Raw genomic sequence first — 12,673 nt, 5'->3', positions numbered from 1 at the left:
ATACCTACAATTGTCTACTACATGGCACAGCTGAACACAACATATAGATATAGCAATGTCCTTGGAATCACCAACTCAGAAAGTAAGACATCTGATGTGGAAGATGTGCCACAGTACAACATTTAGCATTTCAAAACTTGTGCAGATAGAAGAAGAAATAGAGAGCACTTTTAGATATGAGAGAGCATACGTAGATGTCAACCAAAATAGATCTCATATATACAATAGAAATCCGGAGACAAGAAGCTCCAAAAATGTACCAACACCTGCAGCAAACACACACAGGTCTGCATCAACCTGAGCTCCGTCTGCTGAACCCTCTCCAGTATAACCCCTGCTGGATCACCACGCGCCTTTCCATAGGCTTGCTCTAGGGTGAGCTCCGTCTGCTGCTCCCTCTTGCACTCACATGCACTATCCTACAGCCAGTAGATATGCACTACAGAGCCCAATCCTGACCAAGGGCTGCTGCAACACTGAACTAACAACTGCGGGACTTTTATAGGGCTTGGTAGCCCCCTGACTGGCCAACCCAGTCAGCCAACCAGCAAAGCTGGATCAGGTCTAACTCGACCTGCCCTAGACTGGGCTGACCCAGTCTGTGCTGTTGCTGCCCGACTTTGCCATGTGGCATCCTGCCAGTGGTCCGCCCCCTCTGCAGCACTGCAGACCTGCTGTCTGCCCATCTGCAGAACTGTCACTCCAGACTCTGCCGTCCCGTCAGGTCCTTCCTGGGCCTGTACCGCTGCTGCCTTGCAGCCGCCTTTCTGCGGGTCCAGTAGGAGTCCTTAACGTGGCTGCAGCTTTGCATCAGTTCCTGGAAAGCTACAGACCACGTAACAATCTTCTTCACCCTCTACCTGTGCATCCGTGGCACAGACTACCACCACTAATTGGTAGGTGTCAACCTGTTGCTCCAGCATTTGGGGGCTCACAAGTAGGACATTGACCTATACTTCCGGCAAGAATGCCTCCCTTATAAATACACCTTGAGGCGCGGCCCCCCTTGACTGACGGATACTCCAGATACGAATTGGAGTTCTCCAATAAAATGCTCTGAGATTGTGGATAGGTGCTTAGAAACCTGTACGATTATAACAATCATTATTCAATCCCACAAGCAGACACACATCCACAAATTCATAATATGGTAGTCATAAGTTGCTATAATGTTCCATCCTCCAATTTTAAAAATAATCTTACTGAATTATGATTGGTATTACAAACTTGCGCTGTTGCTATTGCACTTGCTGCTGTTGTGAGAAGCCCAGAACCAGAGGACATTTTCTCAGAGTGCCTAAACAAGGCATTCTCCACATTACATATTGCCTGTACAAAGACGTCCAAAAATGGAACATAACCTTCATCCTTCAGTACCCTTGTTAATCTGTTTAGGTTGGCATAGATCTCCTCCTTTTCTGGATGGGCTGCATCTCCCACAAGAAACTCGTGCATATTGTTTCTAACCTCAATCCAGGCTATCCCAGGCTTCTTACATGCACTAGCAGATTTTTTCAGTTCTCGTATTTTGAGAAAATCATCCCACATGTGACAATCTGCATAGATGCTAGACATGAGCATGTATCCAGCAGCAATATTAGGACCCAAACGAATGACTTGATTGAAGCAGCGCCTTCCTAGCTCTATATTGCTGTGAGTTCTGCAAGCAGATAACAAAGACATCCACCCAATTATATCTGGAGAGGTTGGCATTGTTCGCAGCATCTGTTCAGCCTCCTTCAAGTGTCCTGCATGGCCAAGAAGGTTAACCATGCAATTAAACTGCTCAATACTTGGGATAATGCCACACTCTTCTTTCATATATTTAAAGCAAGTACGGCCTTCTTCCACTTGGCCAGCATGACCACAGGCTGAGAGGATACTAGTATATATTGTGCCATGTGGCTTCAAGCCTTTTAGGCGCATGTCCGTTAGACATTGTTTCGCTAGCCTGCTTTCACCGTGCTGGGCGTATCCTGTAATCATTGTTCCCCATGATGTTACATCTGGCTTAGACATTCCATCAAATACTTTACGCGCCTGTTTCAAGTTTCCACATTTGGCGTACATATCAATGAGAGCGTTTCCAAGAATCACATCTGCTTCTAGACCACTCTCGACAATTTCAGCATGTATTAGCTTGCCCTGATGTAGGGCTCCTACGCTGCCACATGCTTTCAAGGTACATAAAAAACTGACTTTGTTGGGCTTTATACCTTCAACTCTCATTTCAGAAAAAAGTTTAAGGGCAGCAATACCATGCCCGTTTTGTGCATATCCATCAATCATTGCACCCCATGACACAACATCTCGATTCGGTAACATGTCAAACACTTGGCGGGCCTGCTCTAGGCTCCCACATTTACCATACAAATCAATGAGAGTGCTCCCAATTATAGTATCTGATTCAAGACCAGAGCTGGTTATCTGATCATGTATCAGTGCACCCTGCCTTAGGGCTCCAATGCTGACACATGCTTTCAATACACACAGTATTGTAACTTTGTCAGGTTTTAGGCCCTCCATTTGCATTTTCTCAAAAAGTTCAACGGCAGAAAGGCCATGCCCGCGCTGGGCATATCCTGCAATCATTGCACCCCATGACACCACATCCTGATTCAGCAAGTTATCAAATACTTTCCGTGCTTCCACTAGGTTCCCACATTTTGCATACACATCAACAAGGGTATTCCCCACAACTGCATCTGCTTCAAGTCCACGTCTCACGATCTCACTGTGTATGAGCTTGCCCTGGCCTGAAGCACCTATTCTGCCACATGCTTTCAAGGCAAACAAAACCGTGGCATTGTCTGGCTTTATGCCCTCCTTTTGCATTTTCTCAAACAGCTCAATAGAAACTATAGCACACCCATTTAGTGCATATCCTGCAATCATCACTCCCCATGACACAGCAGTGCGGCTTGACAACTTCTCAAATACTCTACGTGCTTCCTCCAAGCTTCCACACTTGCCATACATGTCAACAAGGGTGCTCCCCACAACAACATCTGAATGAAATCCATTTCTGAGGATTTGATCATGAATCAAATTGCCCTGCTTTAAGGCTTTTATGTTACCACAGACTTTCAAGATGCACAAGAGAATACCTGTAGTTGGCTTTACGCCTTTCTGTTGCAACGTATCAAAAAGTTCAAGGGCTGAAAGAGCATGCCCAGAGTCAGTATACCCTGCAATCAACACACCCCATGACACAACGTTTCTATTTGGTAATGTGCTGAAGACCTTGTTTGCCTCCTCCAGACTTCCACACTTGGCATACATGTCAATTAGAGTGCTCCCAACAACTACATCAAACTCAAGTCCACTTCTGATTATTTGATCATGCATTAGCTTGCCCTGTTCTAGGGCTCCTATGGTACCACAGGCTTTCAAAATGCATGGAAAAATAATTTCGTTTGGCTTTATGTCCTCCTCTTGCAGCTTCGAAAAAAGCTCAAGAGCAGAAACACTGTGTCCATGCTGGGAATATCCAGTAATCATTGCACCGTATGACACTACATTCCGACATGGCAACTCATCAAAGGTTTTGCGTGCATCCTCCAGACTCCCACATTTTGCATACATGTCAATGAGAGAGTTTCCAATAGCAGGGTCAGCTTCAAGCCTGCTTCTGATGGTCTGATCATGTATCAGCCTGCCCTGCTCTAAAGCTCCTATACTCCCACAAGCTTGCAAAGTGCATAAAAATGTGACCCTATCTGGTTTGATGCCTTCCTGTTGCATTCTCTCGAAAAGTTCAAGAGCAAGACGCCCATGCCCATTTTGGGCAAATCCTCCAATCATGGCACCCCATGACACCACGTCATGAGTAGGTAATCCATCAAATACTATACGTGCCTCTCCTAGCCTACGACATTTGATGTAGGCATCGACGAGGGTGCTACCAACCTCCAAATCTAATTCAAGTCCGTTCCTGATGATTTCATCGTGTGTCTCTTCACAATGCTTTATCGCTCCTATGTGCCCAGATGCTTTTAAGATACACAGAAATATGAACTTGTTTGGTTTGATGCCCTCTTGCTGCATTCTATGAAACAATTCAAGAGCCCTGCTGCTTTCTCCATGGAAAACGTGTGATGAAATTATTGCATGCCAGGTATAAATACTTGGCCTTGCCACCTTGCAGAATAGAAGGTTTGCTTCCAGCAAGGTGCCACGCAAAGTGAACAGGCGGATGAGGTGATCCGCTAAATTGTTCACTGAGTCAAGCCCATTATTGACTATAAAGGAATGCACTTGTCTGCCAGCTGCCAAGTCTTTCGTCTTAATACATCCCTGCAGAAGCGACAAGATAACGTTCTGTGATACAGGCAACCCACGCTCGCAGAGCCTAAGCGTCTTCGCCAGTTGCTCCACCTTGTAAGCATATGCTCGAATTTCATCGTTCACCTGTCGCAAGCAATCCAATGCCTGCAAACGGGAGCATCTCAAGAGACCCAAAACTGAGATACTAAAATAGACAAAAGATCTTTCAGTCAGCAACAAGTTAAGAAGCTTGTTTTCACAGAATGAGCCATGATAGGGTATCCATAACTTGTACGTCGAAACAATTCAACTGATGGTTCTTTTTGGCCTGCCACTCGAGATTGACGGTGGGTGAGCTTGGCAAAGCGAAAATAATTTATAATCCATTTTTTGTGCCCTTCTCTAATTTCCAAGTTCCCTCTTTCTCTCTTTCTATTTCAAGGCAAGGCCCCCTCCTCACATCCAAGTACTCTCTCTCTCTCTCTCTCTCTCTCTCTCTCTCTCTCTTCCCTCTTCTCCAATCTACACATCCAAGTCCTCTCTCTCTCTCTCTCTCTTCCAAGCTACGCATATGAGGCAGGCCTTATGTATGCTTTATGAGCATTCGTCTTGTTTTCTTTACGGTAGGCAACCTAAAATGAAGATTATATAAGGGGAGAGATAATTGCATATTTTCTTCCTTGCCATCACTTGATTGCGTAATTGTTGGACAAGCTCACGACCTTGCTACTAAGACTCCAATTGGATAATAGTGAGGATTCAGGTCCAATTTGGAGTTAGAGCCATAATGGAAAGGCTGCCTACCGCAACCTAGTTTGACCTCTACTGAAATTGAAAGTGCCAACATCGCCCCCAGTTGGGGCAGCATCTTGAGTTGCCCCAAGGCTTCAACTCAGCACCTGCACATACACACCAAAATTGAACCAAAAGCCAAATGCATATCACCTACCTTGTTAAATGTAGAGGAGTACCTTTGCGACACATTTTCGCAATGGAAGACACCATCGTACAAGGTTTGCAATATGCTAAAACGATGTGCTTTACAACACAAATCCATATAGGGTTACAAGATTAAACAATGAGCTTTATTAAAATACAAAAAGTACACTATTAAATTCATTTGACCATTACACTATTTTTTGTTCTGTAGTGTTCTTTGTAACGTATGTGCAAACTTAACCAAGATACATTTTTTCACCACTTATCACTATCCAAGATTGTTCACCATTGCAATGATTAACCACATTATTCACCCATGAACACAATTATTGCATGAGACAAAGAAAGTGAGGTGGAATTTTATAAAATTGAATGCCCAAGTTAGAAAATTGACACACAGTGTATTGGCAAATTACATGGTAAGAGGCCAATGATATGTGTGCGAGTCTACCACTATATGTATCTATATGTGATCATGGGGTGGGGATTCATATTGGCCTCTTGGCTATCATCGTAGTGTTGCCTAAGATTATTAGCCTTTTACTATTCCTATAAATGAGGGCTCACAAGATGGACCATACTTTTAATGTAGGCATTGAATTTCATATTGCCACAAGTAGATTTGTTATATGATTACTCACTACTTAGAATGAGTATTGAAACTTATCGATTGTGTTCTCTTCTGTCTCGATACATTTGTTGCAATATGCTATAATGAAGATACTCAAATTTTTCATCTCCATGCTACAATTCTCACATGCATCCTTTCATTTTGTTAAATAATACACTCCATAGTAGATTTGTCATATGATAACTCCATACTTAGAATGAGCGTGGAAACTTATCGATTCTTTTATCTTCTATCTCAATTTCGAGTCACATTTGTTGCGATATGTTATAATGAAGATACTCAACATCTTCATCTTGATGATACACTCCTCACATGCATCCATAATTTATGCTAAATATAAGGACATGGAAGGTTATGCTTTGAATTTATATCTTCTTAATTATATATGTATAGTTCACTTTATTACTCTCTTGGAAGAACGCCAGAGCTAGAGAGGGAGAGAACAAGTTGCCAAGAATATGTCGAATGAATGGAAGTGACCACGTAGTTGCCATCAACATACCCAAAGACTATCAATCTATCCAAAACCTCATAGCACATTCCGACATATCCACACCATTATGTACAAGACGGAATAGACACAACTCAACTAGAGGAAATGAAAGAGAAGTCAATATTTGAGAACTTGGCAAGAAGAAGATACAAGTCCAAGGGCCTCAAGGAGGGCTACACGAATCTTGCTTATCCTTGAGATTGTTGGATGTAAAGAGGAGTCTCCGAGTCCATGGCTCTACTCCCTCATTGCCAACCAACCAAGACCTTGAGCTTACAAGCACCACTTCCTATAACCTCTCAATACCCCTTCACAACCTCTTGCTCAAAGAAGCGAGTCTCTCTTATTGATCGATTCCTACTTCCTTTCCCACATACCCTATCAAGCCAAGGGTTGTGGTTCCCCCACACACTCTTCCATCAACATTGTGTTATTATACTTAAACAACATGGAGAATGGAAAGAATAACAATCAATGGACATGGCCATGTGACTATGATGGCACATCAAAGTGTGCATACAAGATTGTAGCTCAAAATTACATCGAATTCTTAAGTATTAACTCCCTATTAACTGAACCAAATAAATGGAAATGGACTCTAAATGAGCCATAAAGTCCAATGAGTGGTGTACATAAGGTGGAGGCCTATGAAAAAACCATGTACACGTATGGAGAAAATGGGAAACAAGGGGATCTGGAATGGCAAAGGGGGTGGCCATTGATGTAGTGGGGTGAATTGAGGAGATGGAAAAGAGGAGAATGAAGTAGGTGGTGTAAATGATGGTAAGGTCAAAATTAGATTATTGGAGGGGTCTTTGGGTTAGGTTTTGTTGTAAGTGAACCTTAAAGTTCAAGCCTAGTGTGAATAGTTGATGAAAACTACACTTGAGGTTTATCAATTTTGGTTAAGATAACTAGAACTAGGTATTTTGTTTTTTGTTTTGTTTCCTTTTTTCACCTGTACGGTTAGTTTCCTTTTGTTTGGCTAATGTAGCCATAGTTAGAGTTTCCTAACTATAGGTTAGTCCTAACCTTACACGGGTTGGTCAGACTTTAGTTAGTACTATGGCATTTAATTAGGTTAGTTCATGACCTTGGTTAGGCTAGTTCTATCTTAGGATAGGTTCGGTTAGGATAGAACTTAGGGATTTTTGTAACAATAAGAGAGGAGCGATTGAGGGCTACCCGATGGGGAGGTCGCTTAGCTCGATGCCATAGCAGCAACGATAGATGGCGGTGTAAGATGGCAACGTGGCGATGGCCTACTAAGTCATTAGATAGTAGTGGCATCAACCTTCGGAGGTGACGACGATGGCAGATGGCAACGTGGCAGTGATGGCCACTAGCAACAATGGCAACGATGACGACTGCAAGACGACGATGGCTACAAATGGTGGGGACGGTGTCTAACGTGGCGTAGGAACGAGGGAAAAAATCCAATGTTGGGGAAGTGTGCAGTGACGTGCCCGAGGTGACGGTAGGGACTGGTGTGGGGGAGCAAGTCGGATTGTGCGGGTGGCGAAGGCGCTGGGACTCGAGGCGAGATGCGATCTAGCGGCAGTTGTGGGGCGGAGTCAGCATTGGCCACGGGCGAGGTGGAGTTGAGACTTAATGGCAGCGGTCGTGGGGTGGAGTTGGCTTAGGTGAAAGCAAAAGGGCTTGCTGTCCGATGGCACACTGCCCATTCAACGATGACGTCTGGCCTGAGGCATGGCGGAGCAACAAGCCTGAGGAATGTTATGTCACATGTGCTATGCCTTAGGTATAGCAGTCCTGACGAGGCTCCACCCCCGAGGTGCTACGCCTTGCGTATCGCATCGCGTGTGTTGTGCCTAGGCGACGATAAACAAGGCTCCATGCCCAAGGCATTGCATTTGGTGCACCGGAGGCCCACGGTCAAGAGTCACTGTGAGGGGGGTTGGGGAAGAGAGAGGGGGTTTAGAGAGAGAAAGGTAAAGCATGAAGGGGAGAAGAGAGAGAGGGTTGGTTTAGAGAGTGGGTGTGGGGGTGAGAAGGGGGAAGAGAGAGGGGTGGGAGTTATGTGGGGGGTGAGGAGACATGGGTTGGTGGGGAGAGAATGGAGGGGGAGGGGGAATAGAAGAGGGGCGGTGGAGAGAGGAAAGAGGGTGGTGGTGGTGGAGAGAGGAAGGGGGAGGTAGAAAGATGAATAGGGTGGTGGTAAAGGATGGGGGTATGGGAGAGTGAAGAGAATGGAAGACAAGTAAGAGAGAGTAGGGGGTGGGGTGGAGGAGAGCGGAAGGGGGGTAGGAGAGTGGACAGTGGGTGGGAGAGGGAGATAGAGGGAAAGTGGGAGAATGGGAGGGAGGGGTGGATGGGTGGGGGTGGAGAAGTGAGAGATGAGAGAAGGGGTGGGTGGAAAGACGGAGAGAGATGGAGAATGGAAGGGGAAGGGGATGGAATGAAAGGCACAAAGGTGGTGGAGGGGAAGGGGGCAGTGACGGAAAATGAAAGGGAAAAGGAAGCGAGAAGGGGAGGGAGGTTGGTGAGGGTGCTTGACAGAAAGGTGGGAGTAGATATATTTCCGTCAAAATCCTCCCCTCCACCTCCACTTTCTATTCTCCATCTCCTCCATTTTTCGTCCATCTCCACCATTTTCCGTCTATCTCCTCGACCTCCACCTTTCATCCACCATCTCTATCCCCTCCACATCCATTTATTCCATCAAACTCCTCCCCTCCACGTCCACTTTTTGTCTTTTGTCTCCTACATTGTCTACCCACCTCCACCTCCACCTCCACCTTCCATCTACCCTCTCCATCTCCTCCACATCCATTTTTTCTATCCATCCCTCCATTTCCATTGACGACCTCCACCATATATTTTGCTCATGAAGGAAAGAAAAATCATCAAGCATGTGTTGCACAGCCGAAGTTGTCGTAGAGGCAAAGGCCTACTCAATTCTCAAAGAGAAGGCACTTTAACTCACGACATGGTTTCAATTAAAGATGACCTTTAGGTGGAAGCTGAAATCAATCTAGTGTTAGAAAATACCTAACAGAGGGTACACACAGCAGAAGACTAATAGTAATGCCCAGGAGCTCACACAGTGTAGTGTGGGCGTAGAATCACAAACTTCTTTACTTATGTGCATAAAATAGGTGTGCATACTCATCAATAGGCAATGAATCAGCTAGATAGAGAAACCACCAAAATATATATTTCCGTCCAAAACTATGGACACAATACAAAATAGATAGATCCAGAGTCCCACGAATCGTGTGGTCCTCTGACCTAACCACAAGGTCCTTCTCCAATCTGCTAGCTATCTCTAGACTCGAGTCCGTGTGCTCCACCTCGAGCATCTGTAGACTTTCCGTCCAGGGTGTTCTTCTCCACCTTACTGCCTATGAATCAGCCTAGGTGGGCAGCCCCTGCCAAGCTTTGTCTCAGCACACAGGTCCTTGTTCCACTGCTCCAACCTTCTTGTGAATGGTTGCTCCAGAAGGTATGATGATCACAACACCGCTGCCCTAGAAGACAGCCAAGGTCCAGCCTCTAGGAACTCAATCTGCAACTCACCTTCAACTCTCCTTCACCCCCAGTGTGAGGCCCAAGGGAGTGGCTCCTGGCTGCTCCTGTCTGCTCCTGCTTTTGCTGCTGGATGTTGGATAATGAAATAAGGCAAGTGCCTCTCCTTTTATAGGCCCAGGGGCCTACCATAAAAGCTGACCAGTCTGTCCCAATCTGGGCCGATTGGACAGACCAGGTTGGCTGGCCCAACCGACCTGGTTGGCTCAGCCCAACCAGCCCTTTAAGGGCTCACAAAACTAGGCCTTTATGGCCCACGCTTTTAGGGCTTGTGGCCCTCCAATCAAGGCAGGGGCCCAGCCTATATAAGGCATGCTACTGCCCACTGGCAGCCCCATTTGCTGCTCTACCAGGCCCCATGCAGCCCCATACACCTGCGCTCTTGACCTGCCATGTCAGCGCCTGTTTAGCATGTTCTCCTAATCTGCCACGTGTGCGCCTCAACTCTATACTATTCCGTACCGTTGCTGACATCATCCGTGGCCTCTTCTCTTGGGTCCCTACTGATGTCCTCTGCTCCGCCTTATGCTCCTACAAATCAGCCAGGTACCCGCCTCTCTTCTTTTGGAGCACATACTGCCCTAGGTCTCCCTCCCCCACGCTCTCCTCATTTGGGGGCTTACAGATGGGGAGGTGACCTTTCCAACATCTAGGATTTCAAGAATCATATTTCATCATCATTAGACAAATCAAATATACTCATAGAGGTCCATGGAATTCTAGAGTCATCAAGTCAACAATAGCTTCACCAACGAGAGAGAGAGAGAGAGAGAGAGAGAGAGAGAGAGCAACCAAAAGAAAGAGGGGTGCGTGCGTGGGTGAGTACAAACATATGCTAGGGTTGGGACAAATATAAGATCTATTTGATGAATCCTTTGCTGCTGCGGTAAAACCCCTTTAGGAACACCTTGTGTCTCCTACATAGGATTTTGTAGCATGATCTAGGGTGAGCTCCATCTAAATTCGCCCTCCTATACCCAAAGTCTTACAGGTGTCAAGCCTTGTCGCAATCCTAATTTAGGGACTCACAGATGAGCTAGATTTCCAACATATATAACCACTCATGAAGAATGGTTTTCGAAAACTCGAAAGGTTCCCAAATTTTTAGAACATATTCTTATTAATTAAGGTTGAATTATACAAATTAAAGAAACAAAATCAACACTAATCACAACAATTTCGACCCGACCAACGTGGTCAAAGATGTGCCTTGCGTGCCTTATCTCATTCAAAACTTTCTTCTTCTTGGTCAAATGGTATACACTCATTATCATGTTATGTTTAATGAGGAATTATTCTTTCATTTATGAAGGCAATGATTCTCATGAACATATTGCTTAAATAGCAAAAGTTCAAAGATTGTTTAAACTTATAACACCAATGCCTAATGAACAAGCTAATGCTTCATTACATGACAACTCTATTTTATGGATAAGCATTCTTTGGCATAAAATAGTCAAACTTCTAACACCAATGCCTATTGCTATATTACATGATAATTCTCTATCATGGATAATAAAATAGCCAAACATCTTCATTAAAAAAAGCCTCATCTTTGAGAATGGCATAAAGATAGTCCAAGGTTTTCTTCTTATGAACTTGTTGCTATGGACAAGTGGAGTCTTTGTTGATTCAACCTAGGTAAGTTCAATGCATGGTGCAAAAGAACAAAGCAATTTTTAGGGTGCTCAAGACAATTGAGCATTGGACGAGAATTGGATTCTATCATGAAGAGCAATACATGGAAAGTGGTGAATTTGCCCATCGAGAAGAAAGTTATTAGGATTGGATTCCATCATGAGGAACAATACATGGGAAGTGGTGGATTTGCCCATGAGAAGAAAGTTATTAGGACAAATTGGGAGTACAAAACCAAAAGAACATCCAATGGTACGACGGATGGGTAGGAGGCAAGGTTCATTGCAAGGAGCTATTCTTAGCAAAAGGGGATAAATTATGATAAAACCCTTGACCCCATTTCTAAGATGACCACCATCAAGTTTGTTGTTTCATTGATTGCTCGTCTTAATTGGAAAGTACATCAATTGGAGGTAAAAATAGCCTTTCTTAATAAGCACCTGCAAGAGAAAATGATGTGTATTTGTTCTCAAATGCCTAGTTAATAACATAAGTCCATAAGGCAACTACAACAAGCACCACGAGCTATGTTGCAAGAATTATCAACATGATAAAACCCTAAAACCCTCGGGAAAGCCTAGGGTGAGTTAAACTCACTCAACTATACTAACTCAGCCTCTGACTATGGTTAAGGGAAAAAACTTCGGAAAAGTGACCCTAACCCTCCTCCTAACTAGCTAATACTTTGTCCACTGCCTTAAATACTACAATATTTCCAACAGTATTCCGTGACAGTTTTGAGACTTGGCAGAACGTAATTAATACCACTTACGTCACAAATCTGCTCTTCTTACGCTAAGAATGTCATCCTGCCTCATGAAATAATGTGACAGCCCCAATAGCTTCTACTTGAAGACACAGATATTCTATTCCCTACATGCACTCTTCTTACTAAAAGGATCTCACCTGGCCTATAAATAATGTAACAGCCCCCCACATGCACCGCTTTAATTGCCTTCATATTTCATGCATACACATTACAGCTAACACAACCTTACTCATTTGGTAGCCTGTATGTGACATACCATAAGGCATCCAGGCACAGAACATCATATAGATCGGGATAAGTCCAAAGCGGTTGAATATAGTCCTCAGACACCATATGATAGAGCCTTCACCTCAACATATTTATTTTAAAAACTATTAAAAATGCACAT

The 12,673-nt window shown here is 44.3% G+C and overlaps 1 protein-coding gene across 1 annotated transcript; it reads right to left on the bottom strand.

The window, feature by feature from the left end:
• Positions 1 to 302: 302 nt before the first annotated feature.
• Positions 303 to 4,598, bottom strand: LOC147883489 (pentatricopeptide repeat-containing protein At5g27110-like). The gene has a single exon (XM_087400027.1). The coding sequence runs from the start codon at positions 4,045 to 4,047 to the stop codon at positions 1,165 to 1,167; it is 2,883 nt and encodes a 960-aa protein (XP_087256153.1). The 5' UTR covers positions 4,048 to 4,598; the 3' UTR covers positions 303 to 1,164.
• Positions 4,599 to 12,673: the final 8,075 nt, after the last annotated feature.

This window comes from Dipteris shenzhenensis, chromosome 28 (genome assembly GCF_047967505.1).
Source record: "Dipteris shenzhenensis isolate YYH24624 ecotype China chromosome 28, Dip_SZ_1.0, whole genome shotgun sequence".
NCBI lineage: Eukaryota > Viridiplantae > Streptophyta > Polypodiopsida > Gleicheniales > Dipteridaceae > Dipteris > Dipteris shenzhenensis.
The sequence above is the reverse complement of the archived record's forward strand: the minus strand, read 5'-3'. Positions and strand labels throughout refer to the sequence as shown.

Coding starts and splice junctions, on each gene's coding strand:
- LOC147883489 (XM_087400027.1), bottom strand. CDS start 4,047: ATGCAGCAAGAGGGCATCAAACCAAACAAGTTCATATTTCTGTGTATC.